Genomic DNA, 24,646 nt, shown 5'->3' on the forward strand with positions numbered 1-24,646 from the left:
ACTGCAGGCTATTGTTGCATGATAATATAATCTGCACACGTGCCCCACCTCCGAACCTACCTCTGGTACAATGATTATCAATCGCCAGTTCTGTAAACATGTCCAGTGCTGCATGTCTAAGGCTGCATTGCTGTCTGGCTTGCACTGGGAAAATGGAGTCTTTTATCAATAATGGCCAATGAATAAGGGGTATTAGATGGCTGCAGGGGCTTGTGGGGAAAGTATTCAGAGGAGAATAATGGGGTGCAGTTGTCACATTTTGGAATGCAACCCAGACCAGTGCAAGTCTGTTACCATTTCACTTCTAACTCTGAGTATGTTGCTTTGCTGCTGTAGCTTCCTGTCTGCATGCTCCGAGCCAGAGTACAGTTTTGCATTGAGTGTGATAAAAGCAAACTTGTTCAGCAACTCCAGCAGCCTCCTCATTACACCACAACCACTCTCTGGTCTCCAGCAGCTTCAGCTACTTTTAGCCAAGCCACCCCAGTTTTGAATTTCTCCCAAACTGTCTTCCCTGAAAGATGCAACACTATCCTGAAACACTTGGGGAGGTCATGTGCTCCTTTAAAGAGACAAAACTCCAGCAGTTTGTTGCTTTAACTGGAGTTCACGAGTAGTTCAACTGAAGCACAACATCAAGTTGGTTTAGATGAAAAGTGTAACAAGTTTATGAATGAAAAGTGTAAGATTTTAAGTGAGTTCAGGTGTGAAGGATAAAATCAGAAATGGTTATAGGTGAAAAATGATTTCTAGCGATTCAGATTTAATCAAGCTACAGTCGTGTTTCAGTGTGAGCCTCTTCTCCTTGGAGGTGCAAGAAAAGTTTGAGGTCTTTGCCCCTCTCTTTTAGAGTCCAGTGACCTTCTGAATTGCATCCTTCTCAAAGTTGAGTGCCCTCCTGTGAAGAAAGCTGCCATGGAGTCTGATGGAGAAGGATCCACACAGGTTCTGATATGCCTTGACTCACAACCGTGCCCCTTCCAGCAGGTGCAGGAGTGATGCAGCGATGAGAATTCCTAGTTAGCGGGTTAAGCCAACTCTCTGCTCCTTTGCACCACTGAAGCACCTTAAAAGGACTAGACCAGTTTTTAAGACTAATACAACCAGAATTAACCCATATGTTTCTCTTGGATCACACTCTTGCTTTCTGTTCAAACAAAGAGTCAAAGAGAACAGTGGTATGAGATGTGCTGTCCTTCTAACTGTTGGAAAGGTGACAACTCTGCTGAAGGATGTCTTGGTAGGTTCGGTGATGGATTTCCAGAATACGCAACCCAGCTGGGCTCCAACTGTCACCATATTTGACAAAAATGCAGAAACTCCAGCTCTCTGCTTTCTATCCCACTGATGGTGATGAATGAAACTTACCAGACATTTGTGTTTTCCCTTCTTATTTCCAGAAGAGGTAATGGTGATTAACGCTCGTGAAACAGCTCCGGCCAGCATCAGTCAAGACTGGCTAACTAAGTGTAAGAATGGTTCTTTCCCAGGTAAGGAAAAGAACTGGATTGTTTTCCTTTCCAACAGCTGGGTGCTGTAAGGGAAGATGGGAAAGGAGATGGGGGCATTTGGGGAGAAGATAATGGACCTTGCTACTTCACTGCACTATGGGAAGTCCTTTGTTTGTGGAGGGTCACTCTCCTTCATTATTTTCTGCTGTTGCTATTCAGTGCTAAGCTGAACAAAACCTTTGAACCCACCTAATCTGTGAGAGAAGAATGTGAAACCAATACCTCCCAAGCCTCCTACTTGCTTCAACGTGTCCCTGGAGACCAGCTGGCTGTGCACACCCTATGTCTAGTTAACCCTCTTCAGGGACAACACAGCCATAAAACAAAGAAGCTGGAGCTTAGCAAAGGAATTCCTTAAACACACACACGCTCTTCACTCTTTCCAAATGCAAGAGAGTTGCATATCTATGGAAAGCAGCAAACTCCTGAATGCTTTCCCAGAGACTGATTTCACCCTGTTCTGTGAGTCCCTAGGTCTGCTCCAAATCCTGAGGGGAAGCCCTGCCCAACCCTGCTTGTGAGGGTGCTGTGTTTGGATCACCTCTCCAGGGCAGCAGACATGGCTAGTCAAGTGGAGGCTCATCCTCTTTTTTCTCAGTACTAATCTGTTGCTCCCTCTAGTCCAGGGGTCAACAACTTGGGCACAAGTGCCAAGAGCGGCACAGGAGCCAACTTTCATTGGCATGCCAGGTGGGAGCCCAGCCCCGCCCTGCCCTCCTCCCCCTGTGCTGTGCTGCCTGTGGATTAACAAAAGACCAGCTAATGCTAAGAACCTCCACCTGCACAATGGTGGTGCACCTTAATGGAGGTATGAATGGAGCTGTTGTAAGTGGGACTATTAGTGACCTTCAAAAGTATCACTGGCACTCGGAACAGTCAAACGGTCAAATTTCAGCGCTCTGTCTCGGATCCCTGCACTAGTCAGTCACACCTGAGGCTCCTCCAGTGTAGCTGTGGTTGGATTAAACTTTGGGATCAGTGTCCCCTCGAATTTTTCCCAGCCCTGAGCTTTATTATCTGCACCACTGTGGCAACGATGTGCGACACATCACCTTCATATGGGCACATGTAACTAAATCCATGTGGGAAGAGTGCGGCCTAAGGGCTCTGTGTGTTGGAGCGGGCTCAGAGTTCGAGTGCTCTGGCTCTGGCGCAAGGGAGGGGCTGACGGGTTGAAGGCTGAGCCAGAAGGTTGAGGGTACAATGGCTCTGGCTGGGGAGGTGTAGGGCTTGAGTGCATGAGGGGCTACAGGCTCTGGGCTGGCAGTTTTCATCCCTGCACTTAGCAGGGCCCCTCCAACTATCCAATGCAATCCAAACCGATGGAAACTTCAGTTATGTGCATATGAAAAAAAAACAAACCCCAACCTTTCAGTCAGTGTAAGAAAATAAGTCGGCAGAATGTAAAAACTTTATGAATCAGTCTATAAATGTGACTACGCAGACATAAAGCCAGTGACATATTGCAACATTTATAATGAGATGGGTGAGCCAGACACCCTGCGCCCCCTTTATGAAATTTCACACCCCCTCAGAGGACCCACCCCTGTGATAGCGCATCATGTCATTTGGGCTGGCCTGTATTTAGTGGCTACTGTACATGCAAAGCCACTTCCTCGAGGTATCTTAAATGGAAGCAGACACTAAACTTGCTTTGCATGTTTAGCTCGCTGCAGTTTTCTTGAACTGATGCGTATGCTGCAGAATGATGTATAAGACAACTGGGACCCTGACAAATTCAAGGCCACAAAAAACACATCACGAACTGTGAACGCTGGCATTTTGTGGGCTTTTACCCTGCATTATGCCGCTCTCACAGGGGAGACCAGCCTGTCTTACATTGGGTGTCCTGTCCCAGAAGGATGTTACAGTCTGGTCACCAGATTAATTTAAGGGGGCGTTGCTAAGCTGCGTGGACACGTGGCTTCCCATTAAGTTGACAACACTCGAAAGCAGGGCAGACCAACGCTTTCATCGCCTGAGTCCAATGCCCCCAGCAGAAAGCTGAGTTTTCTTTTTTAGTGGCTTGGGGGCTATACTTTCCACATCAGAGTGTTGTTCTTTTAAGATGTCTGAAAACATGTTCCCTCTGATGGCTTGTCTATACTTGGGGCGGGGGGTTGAAAAAAACAGTCCTTTTTTGGGGAAAAAAATCACACTGCTATGCATAAAAAGTTGAGCAACAAGGGTTTTTCCCTTGAAATAACAACTGCAACTCTGCAAACGGCTTTCTTCCACCTCCCCCACCTTTAAGGTCCAAAATTATGTGGATGGCCAAAGCACAGCCATTATCTATTGATGTGAACCCCCATTTGCAGTGCTGAGGCTGTGACCTGTGGCTGTAAATTGTTCCTTCTCGTAATGCTGTGGCTGTGGGAATGCAATTTTTCGACTTCACTTAGTTCGACCTTGGGATGTTGGAAAACCACGCCATGTAGCCATAGCCTGAGTTTGGTTGGCTTTTGGGGGAGCAGAGATAGAGGAGGAGGATTGGAGCTGGGGCTCCCAGAAATGCCTGTGGTGTTCTTCAGCCTGACAGCCTCTCTGGGGTTTGTTGTGGGGCAGGGAGGTCTCAGGGGCTTGGGTGCAAGGGGAAGGCTGAGAGCTGGGTGTGGGGCAGCAGGAGAGCATGGATAGGCACTGGGTGCAGAGGCAGTGGCTGGTGGCTGGGAGCAAGGAGCATGTGTGGGGGATGAGAGACAAGTGCAGAGCAGGGGACAGAGAGCTCAGAAAAACATTGGCAAATGGGCTGGCTCCATGCCCGCTCCTGGATAGACCTTGTTTTCCCTAGTCACAAGCAGCTGTGGGAGGACAGGGCCTGTGCTATCTGCACTGGGCAGGAAGGAGGAAGTGGTCTGTGCTATCTCTAACTGAATGAGAGGGTGGAAGTGGCCTGTGTTGTCACTGGTGTGATGGGAGAGTGACCGGTGCTGTCACCAGTGGGATTGCATGGAGGGTGTGTGGCCTGCGTTGCTATTAACAAGATGAGGAATGGTCCGAGAGACGCTTTCCCTGCTACGCGCCAGAGCTCAACTTGAAACCACTGGCAGTTCCTGAGCTAGATTCTGCTTCTCCTCTTAGTAGGGAGTCAATGGATTGCGGTGCCCGGGGAGCTCCGTGGATATGAAGAAGCCCACAGGCGCTATGGCCGGTTGCCATGGAAATCGCTGTTTGAACCAACCATTGAGCTCCTTGAAAAAGGGATCAGAACTCCAGAAGTGCTGAGCTCCTTCCTCAATTTCTGGGCCCTACAGCACGACTTGAAACAGTCGTCCTTGTGGTAAGAGCCCTGCGTCGCAGCTGGCTGGGCAGAACCCGACTGGGTCCCCCAAAGGGCTTGAATTTGGAACACACTTCCGGCAACTGGTCCATTTTTGCAACTGAAGGGAAAATCAACTTTGAGAGGCTGGGAGAATAGAATAGAAAAAAATCTTCCCTTTGCCGTCCCGGCCCTGAGGGGTAAGGAGGTGGAGTAAACGCTTCTCCCCATGCCTTGGGGAAGAGCTGGGGGACTGGCTGTATGACGACCGCCTCTGCGGAAAGACATCCACAGTGTTGCAACTGTCTGTTGACAGAGTGGAATCCTGCAGTCTCGTGAGGGGAGGCTTCCCACTGGGATTATTTGAATAAAGGCTGCGGCCTCAGGCCCAAAGGGAGCACACTTTACATGGGCCTTGAGAAGGAGGCACGCTTGCCCCATTGTGAGGTCAGGTCTTCCCCAGGGGGAAGCCCAAAGAGTGCAGAGATAAGCTGTGGCTAGCAAGTGGGAATGCCTGTTAGAGGAGAGAAATAATCACACAAGCCTGTACTGATAGACAGTCTCTCTTTGCAGCAAGCTGTTCTGCAAGAATGACACCGTCCTCCAAGCTGGTGACGTCTTCGAATGGCCAGCCCTACAGAGTACACTGAAGGCTGTAGCAGAGAAGGGAGCACAAGAATTTTACGAGGGCAAGATAGCCCAGAATTTGGTGACAGACATAAAGCGTGAAAGTAGGTCCCAGTTACACTTCATAGCTGAAATTCCTGGAAGGTGGTTGCACAGCTGGTGGAAAGCCTAGAAGTTATTAGAGGTTCGCTGTCAAGCTGGGAGGGCATCATCTCATGTGGCTAATGAGTTGAGGCACTTTGGTGTTCAGATGCGCAAGTGTGATACCTGCCAGGGGCCTGATTTTCATAGGGGAGAGGTGAGGGCGCATGCTGATTTCTTGCTGATAATCGGGCTCCTTTGCACAAATGAAGACACCCCAGAACTGAGGCACTCTCACCATTTTTAAAAATTGGCACCATGGCCAGGACTGGTGAAAATGCCAGGCCTGTTATTTCCTTGTGCAACTCAGTGGAACTGCCCCAGGCCTGGATTTGACTCCAGTGCCTGGGATTATACAGGCAAAAGAGCTACGCAAACATCTCTGTACTCAGGCAAGCCATAGCCTTGACTGAGTGCTGCTGAGGGTGCCTTTATCAAAGGAAGGGAGGAACCTTACAAGGAAGCTGCCTTCGCCTGTGTGTTTGACGCCTGATATGAGGTAAGGAATAGGAGGATGAGTCTGCACCTTGACTGGGTGTTCAGTTCCCTCTTTGATATCGACTCCCAACCAGTTGCTCCACTTTATTCATAACCTGTTGACTCACTGAGTGCAGAAAACAGCCACTGGATAATACTTTTCCTTTTCGTTCCTAGTGCAAAGGCTGCCCGCCGGCTCGGCAGTGCGGGTTCACCTTGGCCTTCGTTAGGGATAAGGCAGCAGTGTTGTCCAGTGGGGCAGCTGGCAGGTGGCACTCCAAGAGCAGGGCAATGTGTGCTATTTCCCTTCCCATGGGGACAGACGTGATCTGGCTCAGCTCCAGGAATGGAGCCTGAAACTCAGGCTGGGTCTGCACTAGGCATTAAAGTTGATTGTAGCTAAGCAATTCCAGCTACAGGAATTGCTCTCTCCCATCGACCTCCCTTACTCTTTGCAAGACTGAGGAGTACAGGGATTGACTGTTGACCCCTGGCTGTTCGATTTTACAGATACCCCCTAAGCGCTCAAAATTGAACCTGCAAAGTAGACCCATACCGGCTGATCTTCTGAGTAATGAAGCTGTACCTTCAGCCTCTGCTCTGTCCTTCAGCCAGGGCCACTGTTCAAGTGTCTGACCAGCTGCACTTTTTCCTGTCCTTGGGTTTGGTACGCAAAACAGAAAATGTCACAGAGAAGTGCGTGTGTGTGTGTGTGTGTGTGTGTGTGTGTGTGTGTGTGTGTAGTGCTGTATTCATCAGCCTTGCAGATACCACGCACCTCTTGTTTTCTCTCAAAGGTGGCGTGCTGACACTGCGCGACCTGAAGAATTTCAAGGCGGAAGTGATACAACCCCTGAAAATTTCTCTGGGAAAATACACAATGTATTCCCCACCACCACCTGCTGGGGGCGCTGTTCTCTCCTTCATCCTCAACATACTCAAAGGTAATCCATGGAAGGAAAAACAGAGATTTGTAGGCTGCACCATTCACATGAGCAGGAAATGCACCATCAATACCAGTGGGTGGAGGGGCGGGATGTGATCAGGCACACCAATGTAATAATACTACTTGGCCCGAGTCTTCAAAGCACGTTACAGGTATGGCTCAATTAATCATCAAAAGAGCCCTTGTGAGGTCAGGAGGTCAGGGAAACAGAGGCAGGTCACAAAGGGAAGTGACGATGTAAGAAAGATGTGGAGAAATTGGAGAAGGTCCAGAGAAGAGCAACAAGAATGATTAAAGGTCTAGAGAACATGAGCTATGTGGGAAGACTAAAAGAACTGGGCTTGCTTAGTTCAGAAAACAGAAGATTGCCAGCGGTTTACAATAACCTAAAAGAGTGTAACAAGGAGGAGGGAGGAAAAATTGTTCTCCTTGGCCACTGAGGGTAGGACAAGAAGCAATGGGCTTAAACTGCAGCAAAAGAGGTTTAGGTTGGACATTAGGAAAAACTTCCTAACTGTCAGGGTGGGGAAACACTGGAATAAATTGCCCAGGGAGATTGTGGAATCTCCATCACTGGAGATATTTAGGAGCAGGTTAGACAGACACCTATCAGGGATGGTGCTTGGTCCTGCCATGAGGGCAGGGGACTGGACTTGGAAGCCTCTGGATGTCCCTTCCAGTTCTGTGAGTCTATGACTTTAGAGTTGAAATTTGAACTTCCGTGTTTCTGGCTCCCAGTCTGTGCTCAACCTGTGAGATCAAGCCTACTGGAAGGGAGGAAATGGATTAAGAATACAGCTGGGACAGGCAAAGTGTTTAGAACGCACGACGCAATGCTGCTGACTGTCTTTCTTACGCCATTAATCCCTTTGGTTTATCCTGCACCAAAGAATTTAAATTCACGCCAGAGTCCATGAAGTCGACCAGCAGGAAGATTGAGACCTACCATCGCATTGCAGAGGCCATGAAGTTTGGCAATGGGCAGAAGCCCAAACTGGAGGACCCCCAGTTCTCTGACATTGACCAGGTGAGCTGGCCCAGTGCCAAGGGGCAGCTAGACGTACCCTTGCTGATCTCAGCCTGCCCCTGCATTGGGGGAGGGAAGAAATGGAAATCAAATTTCTGTTAATTGGTCCATGTATTTTATGGTCCAGTCATATTTTTTTGCTGATAAGATTCAAGTTCCGCAAGCCCCTCACTGGTCCTGTGCACCAGTGCAAACTTGGCCTTCCTGTCCAGATGCTCCATTGGCTAGTTGATAGGAAACACTGTCCTGGAGAACAGCTGCGAGCATGGGGCCCTGTGCGCCTTCTAGCATGTTGGTGAAGGGCTGCTGTTCTGTTCTGAATGCTCTTGGTCATCACAAACTCATCACATTCTCCAGGCTAAACCTTCTAAACTACCTGCCAAAGCCCTTCACACTCATTAGAACAGTGCGCCGCCAGGTTAAAGGTTACTTCTGCTGCGCTTACTCACGCTGAGTAGGAGTTTATTCTGCATAGTTCTGTTGTAATTGGAGAGGAAGTAACAGCAGTGGGACAATTAGTCACGGGCTGTTCTGACCCTGGGATTGGTCCCCGGGTTCTCAGACTGTGGAATAAGGGGACTTCGAAGTAGGCGGCGTCCTTTCGAAAAGGAGCCCTGTCTGGACGCAGCGGCAAGGAGCGTCAATTTCGAAGCGCATATGCATTTCAGCGCTTCATTAGTAAACTTCAAAATGGCCATTTGCATGGCCATTTCGAAGTTTGGGGCACGTGTAGACACAGCCCGTATCTCTTGTCTGTGACGTCCTGTGGCTCTAACGGTGGCCAACGCAGAACATCTGGACCACCTGGCCCGAAGTCATTGTTCTGATTGTTTCATTTCAGTGGCTTTGGTCACCTCATTGATTGATCCAGGGAAGAGGATCTGGTTTAGTGGCATCCTCGGTTGTGCTTTGCCCAGTGTTCTTCTTCATTGAGGCATTAGTGATGAAGCCCTCATAAGAACGGCCACACTGGGTCACACCTAAGGTCCATCCAGCCCAGTATCCTATTTTCCAGCAGTGACCAGTGCCAGATGCCCCAGAAGGAGTGAACAGGTTGTCACTGGGTGATTCCTTCCCAGTCGTCCATTTCCAGCCTCTGACAAACAGAGTCTAGGGACCCCGTTCCTACTCATCCTGGTCAATAGCCATTGAAGGCCCTAATCTCCGTGAGGTTCTTCTTTGAACCCTGTTAAAGTCCTGGTCTTCACAGCCTCCTCTGGCCACAAGGCTCTGCTTAGTGCTGTCTGATGCTGCAGATTGGGAGGAGCAGCTGGGTGACAGATGCGGACAGCTCCCACTGGCCTCCTTGTCACCCCCATGCTCCAAAAGGCTCCTCTCACAGCCCTTGGTGTTATTTCCAGGAGCAGATTAAGGAACTTTTGTCCAGCTCCTTTGCTAACCGAGTCAGGATGCAGATCAATGAAAGAGGCGACCACCTGGGCAGCTTTTACAATCTCTCCCAGCCGGGCAGTGTAAGCTACGGCACTTCCCACGTCTCTGTCCTTGCTGAAGACGGCAGTGCGGTGTCTGTCACCAGCACTATCAACTACCCGTAAGTGCCCTGAGCCTGGTGATTTGGTCAGCGAGAGGCAGTGGGACTGGGACTCTTCTGAGTGCGTTTGGCGCATCTAAGCCTGGGTATTGCCACCTTCCCAGGTTGCCATCACACGCTGGCAGTCAGCATTCTGGGAGAGGGTTACATAGAGCGGGGACCGGGTGGCCTGAGACTATCCTGAAACTGACACAAAAACCTATTGTCTGGTATAAGAAACTGGCAGTGCATACCCAGTTACCAGGCTCCCAAGTGGTTATGAACAATACAATGGCCTGTGTCAGAGTTTCCAAAAGAGACAAGGCAGGATACGTAGCTTCCCACAGGAGAGTCTTACTCTGGTTTCCTTTGCTGTCTCAGCCAGTCCTCTGCACTGGGTTGTTCCCAGCTGGAGCAGTGAAACTGCCCCTGCTAGCAAGGGACGTATCCTGGTCCATCACACTGTCGTGTCCACTCAGCTGTCCGACAGGACAAACAGCTCACTCAGCCATTTTAAGTGGCAGCCAGCAATTCTTTTACAAGCCCCTTGACTCAGCTGGCTTAGGAAGTAGAAGTGTTTCAGTCACTCCTGAATGTTTAGCACCCGTTCAGTAATGCCCCTGGCCCAGCGCCAGTCCACAGTATTTACACCGATTTCAAAACTCTCTTGTCTCTCCTTACAGCTAGTGGACGCTGCAAGCCACACAGCCAAACAAGAGTAAATGTAAAGGTATCCCTGCCTTATGGCACTGGCACAGTGGTATAATCACCTCCACACTGAATATGGGCTGAGCAGAGCTGTCTATTGGCGTCTGTCTATGGCAGCGCTCAGGTGGCATGGTGCAGGATGGCCAGTGGAAATTCCCGAAGGGTCTCATCTGTACTGGCTGAGATCTTTGGCATAACAGCCCCTGACTACTCCATCTCACGTGTGCTTTCTCTCCACTCAGGTTTGGCTCAATGGTCTATTCGCCAACCACTGGGATCATTTTAAACAATGAGCTCCAGGACTTTTGCAGGAAGTCCAGGAACAAGATCACTGCAGGTGAGAGCTGGTGCCCATACCCAGAGGAGCCACAAACCTTAGGACACGCTCCCAGGTCTTGAGCAGCCGGCTTATTGCTCTGAGCCTGGCGAGCACCCTTGGAAATGACATGGGTGATCCCCGCAATGGTCATAGCTCGCTCTCCCTCCCTGACCCCGTGCACACCACAACAAGGCACCAGTTTGTTTTGACTGATACTCATACAGAGATAAATGCTGCTGCAGTTCTTCCTTTCAGCTCCGAGTGACTTCACAATTCTCATGTGATGGAGGAAACAATCATCTCCATAAGACATGCATCCACCAAGGCTTTCGCTAGGTCTCTTCTTGTGCTAAAGGTGTATTTATAGTTGTATATAAAGTGCTTGAGGCTGTGGCTCTTGACACGTTTACCAGATAAATGTCACCCTGAGGAACTCGTTTGAGGCTCAGCTGTTCCAGAGGGTGACAGGCCAGGCACTATTCTCTGGCTGCGACTGTTGGTGTGCCGAGGTTGTGCCTATCACAGGTGTCTGGTTCCAGTGGGTCCCAAGGGCGTTTGAGGCTGCAGCACGCTGCAGAACTGAGCAGAGCAGCTGTGTAGTTACAGGTCTCCTCTAGTGCAAGTTGGGCGTCTTCTGGCCAAGGGAGATTAAAACAAATCCCCCAAACTTTCATGTCTGGAACAGCAGCCGGGAAGCTGAATTGCTGAGGAAAATGGCGAGGTTCAAAGCAGCACAGGGAGGAGACAACGATTTGTAATGAACACAATCCCACCCCCCACCTCCCGGCCAGATGAACTAATAACTTATTCTCCATCTTCTCTAGGGGAGAGGCCCCCCTCAGCCATGTCTCCATCCATTCTCATCTCCAAAGATGATCACTCGATGCTGGTGATTGGGGGCTCCGGCGGGGAGCTGATTATCAGTGCCACTGCCTTGGTGAGTGAGGGACTGGCTGCACAGCCCGTCCTCCCAGGCAGGAACAGAAGCACTGGAGTTACTACCCTTCATGTGACTTTCCTCCCTCTGCAGGCCTGAGATGTTCATAACCCTCCCTGCAGGGCAGAGGGGCTGCAGCGCCCTGAGGTGGTGCTGTTGATACTGTTTGATGGTGTTCCAGGCCCACCAGCCTTTGTGAGTAGGCTGGACACTAGCCCAAGTGGGTTTTGACATCACCATGAACTGGGGTTTCTTTCATTTTGGGGCATCTCTGCCATGGCCCCATGGGGATGGCTTAGACTTTCTTGCTAAAAGCAAGAGCTGACATGCCTACGGGACGTAGCGAGGAGGAAACTGGAGCTTATCAAAATGGGTATCACTGGTAGAATCTCCCAGACAAGCCAGGGAATGTTGCTGCCTACCTGCGCACCCTTCTCCTCGTCCACAAACCCAATTGCTTGGCTTGGCCTTAAAAAACGCCCTTTGTAGCAGGTTGCGGGTGGGAAAAATTCACTTCCTGTCTATAGCCATTGGGATCCAAGGGGCCCCAGGGTACAGGTACAGGGTAACAGGTACAGCAAAGCAGTTCATAGTCACTTGTTGGCCAGCTCACAAGGTAAAGCTCCCCTTCACTCTTGGATCCATCTGCTCTGGATGGTAAGTCACATCCGTTCTCGCCTCCCTCCTTTGTTATTCGAGCCCCTCTCTGACAGGAAACTGAGGATGTCAGGTCCGGAGGCCAAGGTGTTAGCCCGGCCTTGAATGAGAGCAGTTAGGGGTGAGCAAGCCCAGCCCTGTGGGAGGCATTCTAGCCCATCTCCTGTCCCCTAGGGCCATTGGTCTCCTGTGTAGGCTATTTTTAGGGGCTGCTAAAGGCGAAAATGAGCCCGTTTGGAACAGACTTGGTCCAGAAGCTTGTTAAAGCTCCAGGTACTGTTCTTGTCAGGGTAACAACAGCTGGGCTGATGTTGCAGCTGCAGCACAGAAATGTTGCTATGGATGAGGCATAAGAGAATCAAGACAGACACAAATGCTGGCCCGTGAGGGCTGTGCGGCATGGTGGCAAAGACTCGCGCGCGCGTGTGTGTGTGTGTGTGTGTGTGTGTGTGTGTGTGTGTGCGCACACACCTGGCCTGCCACTTGTGTCTGGGGTCATACTGGGCTCTTGAAGGAAGCTGTGGCTAGCCATCCCTGGCCCATGAAGCAACAGGACGTGGGGTATAATCTGCCTCCCCTTGGTGTAATGCAGGCCGACGTTATGGCCAGTTGTTTGAGAGACATGGGTACAGTGGCAAAGCACAGCTTGTAGGGTGGGGTTTTTTTCCAATGCTACGTACTGTGACGGTCTAACGGAATGGTGGAAATGGAAGTGTTGGAGAGGCTAGTGTTGGAAAACCACATGCAGGCAGCCGCAGCATTGGGAACCAGAGCGTTCTCATTTACAGCGCCAGGGCAGAGCTGTGCTTGATCCACATGCCCTGCTGTCCTTGGGGGGGGGGGGGGGTGCTGTCAGTGGTTGGCAAAAGTCATTGGCAGAGCTGGAGTGATTATGTTGCGGGACATGCTCTGACGGCGACTTGTTGAACTGTCCTGCTTGGCTGTGAGATCGCTTTGCTGAGGGGGAGGGCTGGGCCGGGGGGGCGGGGGAGGGGAGGTGCCAGGAAAGAAACAAACCACCCCAATCCCAGTGTAGACAGGCCCTTAGTGATGTGTTCGTGGCTGTGTGAGCGAGGAACAGCCTTTCCTGCGGGCACTACTGTCACTGGTGAGTAATTGGTGCCAATCCCTCGGTAGCAACGAAGGGTCCTGTGGCACCTTATAGGCTAACAGAAAAGTGCTGAGCATGAGCTTTCGTGAGCACAGACTCACCTCATCAGATGCTGGTCTGTGCTCACGGAAGCTCATGCTCAAAACTTTTCTGTTAGTCTGTAAGGTGCCACAGGACCCTTCGTTGCTGTTACAGATCCAGACTAGCACGGCCACCCCTCTGATACTTGAATCCCTAGGTAGGTAGCAAGTCTGGTAAAGGGGAAATGTGTGTGGGGGGGTGGGGGGTGGGGCTGCATACACTAGTTTGACCAGAAGCCGCAAGCAGCCGTGTGGCACCTCAGAGACTAACAACTGTATTAGGTCACAGGTGTTCATGGGTAAAACCCACTTCCTCTGCTGGCAGGGGGTTGGAACTAACCCTGTCCAAGGTGCCCACTAATCCCCAGGGAGAGCAGTCGCTCTCCTGTGAGCCTCGCGCTGCCGGGACGGCCTCCCCCGCCGGGGAAGAAGGGACACATGCACAGGGGCCCAGCAATTCACAGCTGCCTGATGTTCCTGGCTGGTGTTGCTGTGTCGAATCGCTGTCCGAGCAGCGGAGCTCTGCCCCGCGTGGGTCTGAGTGCTGCGGGGGGGAGGAGGAGGCGGATGCATGGCCTGAGCATTGCTGAGGGCTGACAGCTCTGAGCCCCGCCCCCTTCTCCCCTGAGCGCCGCCCCCTCCAGGGGCACTGAGCTGTTCCCCCCCCCCCCCGCCCCATCCTAGCCCTGTGGCCTGCAGTGGCTGTCAGCCCCACAGCTGCCATGAGACTGTGACGCAGAGGAACAAGCCCCGAGAACGACCCTGCCATGGTCTCTGCTTGGGGGTGGGGGGGGGCACCTGGTAAGCCAGGCATGCACCTAAGCCATGTGCTTTTGGTTTGACTAAAGCCCATTTTGCTGTGTGGAAGCTGCCTGGCCACTAATGAGCCCTGGCCTTGCCCCAGAACGAGCTGACCTGCAGGTCTGGGGCTGAACTGAACCTTGCTGAGGGGGAGTGTCTCTCAAGTCCCTGATCTGAGGAGGGTGGCGGGTGGGGTCCTGCCCCAGGAGAGCCAACGCCTCGAAACCTCAGCCCGGGGCCCTCGCAGTGTCTGTCACACGCACACCGCACGTCTAGCGCCTGCCAGCCTGAGACTCCCTGCGTGTGACTGGAAAGCAGCATGAGCTTTTGCAGTATGTAGGCCAAGGCTGTGCCTGTCACGTGAGGCCCTCAGTACAATAGTGAAGGGGTTGGCCGTGCAGGAACTCGCAGAGGGTGGGGGAGAAGAGGAGAGGGCAAAGTCTAGGTCAAATCCTGCTGAAATAACTGGCATAAATCAATGATGTCTTGTGTTCTTTCAGACTTACGTTGCCATACAAGTGGGGTAGAAGCCAAAGGCTTGAAAAGCGTTTCTCTCCGTTTGCCCCAGCGTAAATGAGAATGTGACTCAGTTTCACACCCTTCGCCTTCATTAACGGTCCTGTGCATCTCTCCTGCCCCCCCCCCCGCCCCCCTGCAGGCAATCATGAACAAACTCTGGTTTGGTGATGACCTGGAACATGCCATCTCGAGGCCCATTCTCCATGCAGCCAGGAACAACAGAATCCAGTTTGAGACAGGCTTTGATGAGGTGAGTTCTTCTGGCACCTGTTCTTTGCCCTCTGTGTTAGTTACAAATTTAACTGCCTGGCGGCTGAGGGCTGTCTTTTCAGTCCCCATCCCGAATGCTGGCAATGTCTCAGTTCCGGTTGATGTCCCTTTTATTTGGCTTGACAAAGTCCTGGCTGGGATGATTTAGTTGGGGTTTGGACCTGCTTTGGGCAGGGGGCTGGTCTCACTGACCTCCTGAGGTCCCTTCCAGCCCTAGGATTTTTATGATTTGAACCCAGTTGGTGGCCCAGATGCACTACGTGGTTTCAGAGGAATGAATAAGTCCAGATGCAACACACAGCAGAGGCTCCAGAGAGACTTCCTTCTGTTTTTTTCTGCTCCTTCCCTTCCAGGAGGTTAAAAGGGGATTGCTGGAGAAAGGACACCAGGAAATGAAAACCCAGATGCTGAATGTTGTGCAGGGGATTTCAAAGGAAGGCAGATGCATCTTCGCTTATTCTGACCAAAGAAAGAGGGGAAGTGCCGCTGGGTATTGAGAGCCCTGTATTCCAGCCAAAGAGAATGTGAAATGTCAGGGACCAGAGCACTAGCTAGTCTGCAAGCACCTCTGACATCTTCTGGACTTGTGAAAGCCACCTAGCAGAGTGTGCAGGTGAGCCTCATAGTAACAGTTGACCTGCCAGCATATGGCACACTACCTTCAAGCTATTACTGGCACTAGTCAGCCAGTCTTGGCTGGACTCATACCTTCCCTTTAGTATACCCGGCAGCTAAGCCCAGAGGACAAAGGCCCAGCCCTGGTGTGATATATAGCAATATATTCTGTGAACAGAGCAGCTGTTTAGAATATGAATCCAAATATCAGGAATTAACCAAGCAGCAGGAGTTGGAAAGGGGACTTGCACCCAAAGGCAGTGGGACCTGCCCTCAGGGAGGTGACTATCATCCTTAGTGACCAAAGAGCCTCATGAGGAATGGGATGGCTCTGCTTTCTGGCTTTCCCTGCATCACGCCAATGGCACCTGTTACACTGTGTTCTGGCCCCTCCAGTCCTGTGCAAAAGGAAGCTGTGACAGACACCTTTCTTTGCTCTGATGTGTGTCAGCACCACCAGGCTGCCTCGCAGAGCTGCACCGCTACAGCTTTGCGTGGACACACACTAAGGTAGTGAGTCAAACAACTTTTTGACTAGCTCTTGCCATCTCGGGGCCCCTGCCTGTCCTGTGGGTGTCACTTGACATTAGCACAAACTTGTCTATGTACTGATGGCTGCTAGGGGACTCAGCTACTAGAGGTATGAGGGCCCCTTTGCTAGCAGCACTTAAGCCCTGCCTAAGAGGGCTTCCCTGCAACATGTGACTGTGCCTGAACATAGACGATGTGAATTCTTTTTGCCTTCAGAAGCTGTATTCTTACAGCACCTCTTCCTGGATTATCCACCCACTCTGGAGGGTGGGGAGCCAGGCCTGCACTAAATTACCATCCTCCGCCTTGTGCCACGGACCAGCAAAAGCCAGGCCCCGGATGATTTGAAGGGAGGATGCACAAGAGTAGGAAATGAATATTTCTGCAACATAGGAATGAAATGGGGGCTGGGAGGAGCCTTTCACAGAAGGATGCGGGCAAGAGTCAGGCAACCATATCTCCAAGTTCCAAATACAGGACAGGGAGCTATGGGGGTGTGTGGTGGGGCGGCTTCTCCCCTCTCCACCAAGCCCCAGGGAAGCGGTGGCCACAGGCGCTCCCACCCTCCGCCAGCCCCCAAGGGGCTAAATACCGGACAAGTGATGCCTTTTTAAAAAATACGTAGGCGTCCCAAATGTGGGCGCGGCCCACCAAATATGGGATGGGTGGTCACCCTAGGTAAGAGCCATGTAGGCCAGTAGGTTCTCTGTGAAAGGTGTGACAACTTCAGAAATACAGGTTGAACCTCTCTCATCTAGCATCCTCGGGAGCTGACCGGTGCCAGATGTGATAATGTGCCATACCATGAGTGGTCAATATTTTCCAGCATCCTTAGCAACACTTCAGCTGCTTAGTGTGCCCTTGGAAGACATTTAGGGGGAATTAGCGCTAAATAACAGCACAGCACAGCACATTGAGAGCCAGGACTGGTGGCTGTAAACATACTTCATGGGACCGCAGTAAACTTGGCTACACCCTTGGCAAAGGGTCAGCTGGCTAACTACATTGTGCCAGATTATGGATGTTGCAGGGTGAGAGAGTTCTGGCTTAGCGAGGTTCAACTTGTACACTCTGAGGCTCCCTCCTGAAGCTGTGAGAGCACCCACCAAAGCCTGTTCTAGAGCAATACTGCGTGGTCTGTGATGATGTTATGCCTGTAGCCTCAGGCAGCATTGTGCTCCACAAAAAGTAGCTGCCACTGGTTAACTACTGCAAGTGACCTCAGCAGTGCAGAGACTGAGAGATGCATATAGGCCCATGCCAATGAGAAGTAATCGCTACTATTTCTGCAGCAGTGAGCAGCCTGGAGGTCGGGGGGTGGGTATCTGTGCCTCAGCTCTGCCTTAAATGTGATTGGTCCTTCAGCCTCATCTCTCATATTTGTACACTGATCATTTGAAAGGACTTTCAAAATATTCATAGGCCCAACTAGTCAATGGGGCTGTATACATTCACCTGCAATCACTTACCTGTTGGTTGTATGCAAGAAGTTAAGAATATGTATGCTTTTAAAGACTTAAAACTGCCTTTAACGGCTTTATAGGGTCGTTGTTTGCACGAATAGAGTCCTAATATGTTACGCCATCCGATGCAGAAATGCAAATGTATTCATGGCCAACTTTGTATTTTTACTCCACACTCATGCTATTTCCACCACTTTTAAAAAAAAAAACAAAACAAAAAAAATGGCCAAAAGGTCGCCACAAACGCTTCTGTTCTCTTTTTGTCACCAAGGGCTGACGCACACCCCTTCTAAACATAGCCTGTATCAATCGGCCCCAGGGTGCTGGCTGCCTGCCTTTTCTACCCGCAAGCCATGTCTAAAGAAAATGGTCACCACTCAGAAACCCAGTGACCTGGACATGCAAAGTCAGCCTTTAGCTGCAGTTTAATGCTGTCCCTGCAGAACAAGAGCTTTTTCCCCTCCAGAAATTACACACCAACACTTGTCTTTATTGCATCAACCTCTGTGAGCAGCTCCAACGGCATCATGTGAGTTGCTCATGCCGGTGTCCGAGTGCACCCGCGGCAGGAACTTGAGGGTCTGTCTGGCCCACAGATTTCTTTGAGGTTTACTATTTGACCAGTATCTAAAGCTTGTGTTCCCCTGAACTGAGGCTTATGCTCTGAAGAGCTTTGCTGAACAAATAGCAAATGGCAAGGTGACGGAAGGTTTCAGGCTAAAAGACTGGTCCGGCTGAGGGCTCCTGCTTTTAGAAAGGGCTTTCAGTTCACCTACATGCCTGGTACAATCCGATGCTTGCAGTAGCTACTGCAATTTAGCAATCTAATGCTAGCCCAGCAGGAGCCCCGATGCCTACACAACTGGGGGTAAGTGCAGAGGTCCAAAACCATAAGTGCAGAAATGAACCTCAGGCTTTGTGTTCAGGCTTGCTGAATGTACTATGGCAGAACAACCACTGTGAACCATTAGGCAGACAAACTGAACAGCACTAGCTGTTGTTACTTGTGTGGCTGAGTGAAAGCTGCTTAGGGTGTATAAAATGAGGAACTGGCTGGACGTAGGCATGTGATATTTTTGATACCATATCATACTTCAAGCCTGCCCTCGGCATTGCTCAGCTCCAGCCCCACAGCGCTCCAGGGGCTGGCTGCCCCCTGCTGGGAAAGTGGCAATCTATCTGTGCCCTGCCATGTTCCATGGACTTTATGTGCCACTGTGAGCAGAAGCTATTTTCCAATGGATGTTTGTTTTATAAAGTTGTATTTTTAATAAACCACTTTTCCAAAAGGCATTTCGCTGCTGGGAATTTGTAGCATTTATGCTGTTACAACCCTCGCACCCCAGTTTGGTTCGTAGCAAATGGAACTAGCAGTTCAGTTTCCATTTTGCTGCCATCCTAGGGCATGCTGGCATTTCTTACAGCAGCAGCAAGGCCTTCAACGGCCTTTCGAACAGCCGCATAAGGGTGTCATTCCCCACACTGTGCTTGGCTGTCACGGCTTGGTCCCTGATCATAGAATCATAGGGCTGGAAGAGACCTCAGGAGGTGGTTGAGTCCAGCCCCAAAATGCAGACTATGCCAGGCATGGGATTTGAAACCCCACCTCTCTCCAGAGACCAGAACACCCAATGGAGAGAAAGACGCTACCTTAAGTCAACCATCCTGACAATTTCATCATGATCCCTGCTTTCTCTTACAGGCACTGAATTGTAGGGTCTGGCCATCACCCCAATGAGTGTGAAAGCAATAGCTTAACTCTTGCTAAGGTGCTCATCAGGCCCCCTTAAATAAGAGTGCAAGGGGACAATTGGTGACATTATAAAGACATGGCAAAGCTGAAGTAGCCATTGTAGAATGGTTTGCTGTGTTGTTTTCAAAAACCAGCCCCTCCATTGCCTTAATTTCTTCTGCTGGGACTTTCAAGCACTCATAACTCGTCAGGGACTGTTTATGGATTTTTTTTTAAACGATAGTGCAACGCAGCTCAAATCGTGGGTGTCCATACTTGTTTGTCAAAGAGAAACTGAGTCACAGCGAGGGGTCCCTGCCATCAAAGCACAACCCTGACAGCAAAACTGGGCCCTGCTGTGAAAGACATATGAGGACCTTTTCCTGGTACAAAAGGCTTTAGTTAGAATGGGCCAGGAATTGAATTCAGCTGGCATTTTTCAGGCCGAAAGGAGTGTGGAAATACAAGCTTTCCGCCCAAAACATTTAAGAAAGTGAATTTTGGTGCCTGCTAAAGCTGAGCATTTGCTGATGAAAACAAAAAAAACGCCTTTGAAATTTGCAGAGGAAAAGAGTTCCTGAACAGCTCTGCACCCAAGAGATTTAGGAAGACATATGCCACAGACTGGAAATGGTGCTCCTAAATCCTTTAGGCAGCGGCTCTCAGACTGTGGTCAGGAGCCCAAAGTGGGTCACAAGCCCCTTTTAATGGGGTTACAAGGGATGAGTGTAGCTCAATTGATTCTCTCCTAGGTTGTGTCACAGTTGTGGTTGTCAGAAGGGAGTTGCAGCCCACCCAAGCTTGAGAAAACGCTGTGTAATTTGGATTGTAAGAATGCACATTATTTCCACTACCCCCAGAAAGCTTTTTCTCTTGGGTACTAGCCATCATATCAAAGACCACGTCAATGCTAGAGAGGGTTGTCGACAAAAATCTCAGTTTTGTGGCCAAAACTTGTGGACAATCCACACTAAAAATGTGTTCTGTCAGCAGAATTGGGCACTTTTGTCAACAGCCTACTGCCTCTCCCGCATGAGGCACAATGCCTTTCTGGGCAGAATCTGTCGACAGAAAAGCCTTGTGGATGCTCTGGGTGCCCCTCTGTCGACAGACAGGGCTTCTGGGTCGCTGGGCAGCCCTGTCTGTTGTGCTTCCTGTTGGCCATTCTGCCAAGAAAGTGGCCGGGCAGTCTGGCTGCTTTCTGTCAACAGAGCAGATTGACAGAGCAATCCACTTTTGTGTCTGCCTGTGATCTGGCGGCAGAAGTTTTGTTTGAAGATTTCTTCCTACAGCAACTTCTGTCAATGGAGCACTCTCATGTAGACATAGCCAAAGTGTATAACCAAATGTATCCTGAAACAACAACTCCACAGCCGAGCACCATGCTCAAAATAGTTATTTCAAGCATGGTATTCCAGTTCTGGTGCCCCTCATTGTACAAGGGGTACTGGAAACATGAAAATAGACGGTCATTTCAAACATTGCTGCCAGGTGGACGGCACCAAGTTTGAAATAACAAGATAAATTACACAATTTGAGTTAAAGACCAAGAAAAGACTTATCACAGATGTGGGACCCTTGTCCTTATTCTCTGTGGGTAGGTCTACACAGCACAGTCACTTCAAAATAACAAGAGCGGGCATCCTATTTTGAAATTGGTAAACCCTCATTTCAGGAGGGACAGCGCCTGTTTTGAAATGTGCTTCAAAATAGCTGAGTGCTCTTTCGAAATGCATCTTTGTGTGGAGCAGCGTGATTTCAAAACACGCTGGTTTGGAACAGCTCTTCCAGAATAGCTTATTTCGAAATAAGGCTGCTGTGTGGACCTGACCAGGGACTTGAAGGAGTTTAGCTGAAGAGCCAAATTGCTCCAGAGCCTCAGTCATAAAGAACCTCCTGATTCCTCTTGGCCCAGTGCACTGTGCAGGCAAAAGCAGGGATGTTTGGTCCCCTAGGCCGCTAATTCTCTTTCAGTAGAAATTGAACAAGTACCCGCTTTCTTTTTTCAATTGCCTTTTATAGCCTCAAAAAAAATAAGTACAAAAGACATTGGCCCCATTGCTTCTTCAGCAACCCAGTCGTCCCTAATCAGCTTCTGAAATGAGATGCAAGACCCTTGGGTTAAAAACAAAGAACTGGTGAATCGGTGGAGGAGCGTTATCTTACTTGCGATTCAGATGCCACTGGACATATTAGTTTACAAGGGTCAGCCCCTTATACACACACCCGTCTCACACTCCATCATACATTGCTCCTAGGAATCTGGTCACTGCTAGGGAACAGAGCAGGACACCACTGGCTGGATAGAGCTGAAAAATAAGTCAACACTTACTGCACTTGGGGCTTTGGACCTTCCTGGGGCTGTGCTCTCCATCCCTGCTCGGCGTGGATAGAAGAGCAGGAGAAGGGACTAAGGCCCTTTAGGTAGGTGGTGTATTTTCTGGCAGGTTTTTGCTTTTTGCTCACTGATCTGTCGCAAGGCACTTCTCAGCAATGGCCCTTGAGAACATCTGTTCATGTCCATCAGCAGAACCACAGGCAAATTCTCTTTCCTGTGACAGTCCCTGAATTGCAGCTCTTAAGTTTCCTCAGCCGAAATGTAAGCTGGTCACTAGATCTACAAAGACACTGGCTCTCAGAGCAGCTTAAGCTGGTTCAGTAGCCTGCTGGGAAACCACCTTTCCGGGAGTCAGACACAGCAGCCCAGCCATCATCAGTCCGTAGAATGGCCTGGACAACGGAACCAGAGTTAGTCCGCTTCGTATCATGGTTCCTCTCCTTTAATTCCACTTCTATGCCCTGGAATGCAGAGAGAAGGGTAAAACACACAAAAGAATGCTGGCACAGTGAACCCAGTGCATGGTTTGTAACTCACATGTAGTGCACAAGTATCATGTACCACTCAGCCGACACCCACTGCCAGGTCCCCCAGGCTTTTGGTGGCTTCTGGCAGAAATCTGTTCCACTCTTCCACCCTCCAGCTCCTTCAACAATCTACTGCCTCTCTCCTGCTTTCCCAGCGGGTTTTGCTGCCAAGTGATAGAAGGTGTCAAGAAACTATGGGTACAACTACACTACAGGGAAGATCAATGCTGCTGGGGTCGATCTTCCAGAGTTCCATTTAGCATGTGTAGTGGGGACATATTAAATCAAATTTACAGGGCATCCCCATCCACTGTGGCACTCCTGTCCCCCACGAGGAGTATGGGAAGTTGATGGGAGCGCAGGCTCCCGCTGACCTCCCTTAAGCTGTGTGATTAACATAGCTGAAATTGGGTACCTTAATTCGACCTTCCCCTGCAGTGTAGAGCTGCCCTATCCTGCACCCTGTCCTGGTGTGACGTGTACCCAGTCAAGATGGGAATAATTGAAACCCACCATTATTACTGAACTTGTTAGTTTTATAGCCTCTGTAATCTCTCTGAGCATTCCACAGTCACAACCACCATCCTGATCTGGTGTTCATGTGGGGACAAAGAGGGGGAGACACCCCGACTTCAGCACTCCTGTGTCCCCTCCCGCCACCCCAAGCAAGGAGGCTCCCAAGAGCAGCCCCTAGGCAGAGGACGGTGCAGCAAGACAGTGCAGTGAGGGGAAAGGCAGCTGAACTACAGCTGCCCAGCCGCACCCCATACAAGAAACATAAGGGAGCTGGTGGAGGTGCTGCCCGCCCACCCTGCTGCCAACCCCCATCACCCAGGGACAGGCTGCTTCTCCAGAAAATCCTGCAAGTAGAGGACAAAGCAGGCAGCCAGACCTTGCTATGAGGGAGCACGGCACAGCCTGAAACGAGCATGTGCTCTGATAGATAAGCAACAGAACAATGTTAATCGAGGCAACGTTAAGTGAGATGTCAATGCAAATGAATTTTTTGCATCAGTCTTCACTGCACCAGAGGAGAGGGAGAGCCCCACTCACGGGCTAGCTTTTTTACAGACAGTAGGGGAGGTTTCGAACCAGTAGTAACAAGTTACTAGGATCCACTAGGATCCCCCACAGGTTCTGTAGGAATGCTGATATGAAATTGCAGAACTACTAACTGTGGTAGTAACCTACTGCAGCTGACTGGAGGGTAGCTCATGTGATACCAGTTTTCAAAAAAGACCTTCAGAGGTGAGCCTAGCAATGACAGACCAGTAAGCCTAACCTCATTACCAAGCCAACTGGTTGAAACCAGAGTTCCCTGTAAGCTGGGCCCTCGAGCAACCACCCAGAAGAGATTCAGGTGCCGTCCCGCTGATTAGCAGAGTGCATGCAACCAGCAGAGGGTGTTCCTGTGAGTAGTGAACATCTGCATATGCCTCGATGCACATAACAAAATTTATTCCTCAAATGGATGGAAAAAAATAGAGGGAATGTTGGCTGAATGAACAGTGAAGAACAGAATCATCAGGCACGTCAATGAAGATGATTTCTTGGGGCATGAGCCAGTACGGCTCTTGTAAAAGGAGATCCTGCCTCACTCATTCATTAGAATTCTTGGAGGCAGTCAAGACTCATGTGGACAAGGATGATTCCATGAACATAGGGTATTTGGACTATCAGAAAACCTTTGATAAGGTCCCTCACCAAAGGCCTGTAAGCAAAGCGAGGCATCATGGGATAAGAGGGCAGGTCCTCTCATGAGTCTGTAATCAGTTAAAAGACAGGGGAAAATGGTAGGAGTAAATGCTTCGTTTTCAGAATGAATAGTGGCATCCTCCAGGGGTCTGTACAAGAGCCAGTAATGTACAACATATTCAGAAATTACCTGGAAATGAGTAAACAGTGAGGTGGCAAAATTTGCAGGTGATACAAAATTACTCAGGGGAGTTAAGTCCCAGCAGAGCTCCAACAGGATCTCACACAACTGGGTGCGCAGGCAATAAAGCAGCAGATGAAATTCAATGTGGACAAAGGCAAAGGAATGAGCATTGGAAAACATCATCCCAATGATACGTACAAAATGATGGGGTCTGATGGATCTTGGAGTCATTGTGCACCGTTCTCTGAAAACCTCTGCACCATGTTCAGGAGCAAGCCAAAAAAAAGCTAACGGACTGTTTGGAACCAGTAGGAAAGGGATAGTCATAATACCTCTATCAAAATCAATGGTACAGCCGCAGCTTGAACACTGGGTGCAGATCTGGTCACCCCGTCCCAAAAAAGATATATTAGACTAGGCAAAGTTACAGAGAAGGCAACAAAAATGATAATGGGTTCACAGTAGTGTCCATATGAAAAAAGACGAAGACGACTGGGGTTCCTTAGCATGGAAAAGAGACAACTTGGAGAGAAATATGATGCAGGCCTATAAAAGATTAACTGGTGTGAAGAAAGTAAATGTGTTATTTACTACCTCTCATTACACAAAAACTAGGGGTCATGAATTAATAGAGAAATTA

General features: G+C 49.9%; 2 protein-coding genes across 6 annotated transcripts in view; one reads left to right on the forward strand and one right to left on the reverse strand.

The window, feature by feature from the left end:
- Nucleotides 1-18,823, forward strand: part of GGT5 (gamma-glutamyltransferase 5) — a 37,444-nt gene extending 18,621 nt beyond the window's left edge. The window contains exons 3-12 of the mRNA XM_075013069.1: nt 1,401-1,490; nt 4,593-4,791; nt 5,344-5,501; nt 6,813-6,959; nt 7,852-7,988; nt 9,350-9,540; nt 10,470-10,564; nt 11,371-11,483; nt 14,791-14,901; nt 15,275-18,823. Of these exons, the coding sequence (XP_074869170.1) occupies nt 1,401-1,490; nt 4,593-4,791; nt 5,344-5,501; nt 6,813-6,959; nt 7,852-7,988; nt 9,350-9,540; nt 10,470-10,564; nt 11,371-11,483; nt 14,791-14,901; nt 15,275-15,418 (1,385 nt within the window). The 3' untranslated portion in view covers nt 15,419-18,823. The remainder of the gene's footprint in view (nt 1-1,400; nt 1,491-4,592; nt 4,792-5,343; nt 5,502-6,812; nt 6,960-7,851; nt 7,989-9,349; nt 9,541-10,469; nt 10,565-11,370; nt 11,484-14,790; nt 14,902-15,274) is intronic.
- GGT1 (gamma-glutamyltransferase 1) overlaps nt 15,304-24,646 on the reverse strand; it is a 57,008-nt gene continuing 47,665 nt past the window's right edge. For 3 of the 5 annotated variants that reach the window (XM_075013067.1, XM_075013066.1, XM_075013068.1), the window contains one exon: nt 21,268-22,061. In XM_075013067.1, the coding sequence (XP_074869168.1) occupies nt 21,918-22,061 (144 nt within the window). In that variant the 3' untranslated portion in view covers nt 21,268-21,917. Of the gene's footprint in view, nt 15,424-21,267; nt 22,062-24,646 lie in introns of those variants that run through there. The other 2 variants (XR_012648052.1, XR_012648051.1) reach the window with 2 other exon arrangements.

This window comes from Carettochelys insculpta, chromosome 18 (assembly GCF_033958435.1).
Source record: "Carettochelys insculpta isolate YL-2023 chromosome 18, ASM3395843v1, whole genome shotgun sequence".
Lineage (NCBI taxonomy): Eukaryota > Metazoa > Chordata > Testudines > Carettochelyidae > Carettochelys > Carettochelys insculpta.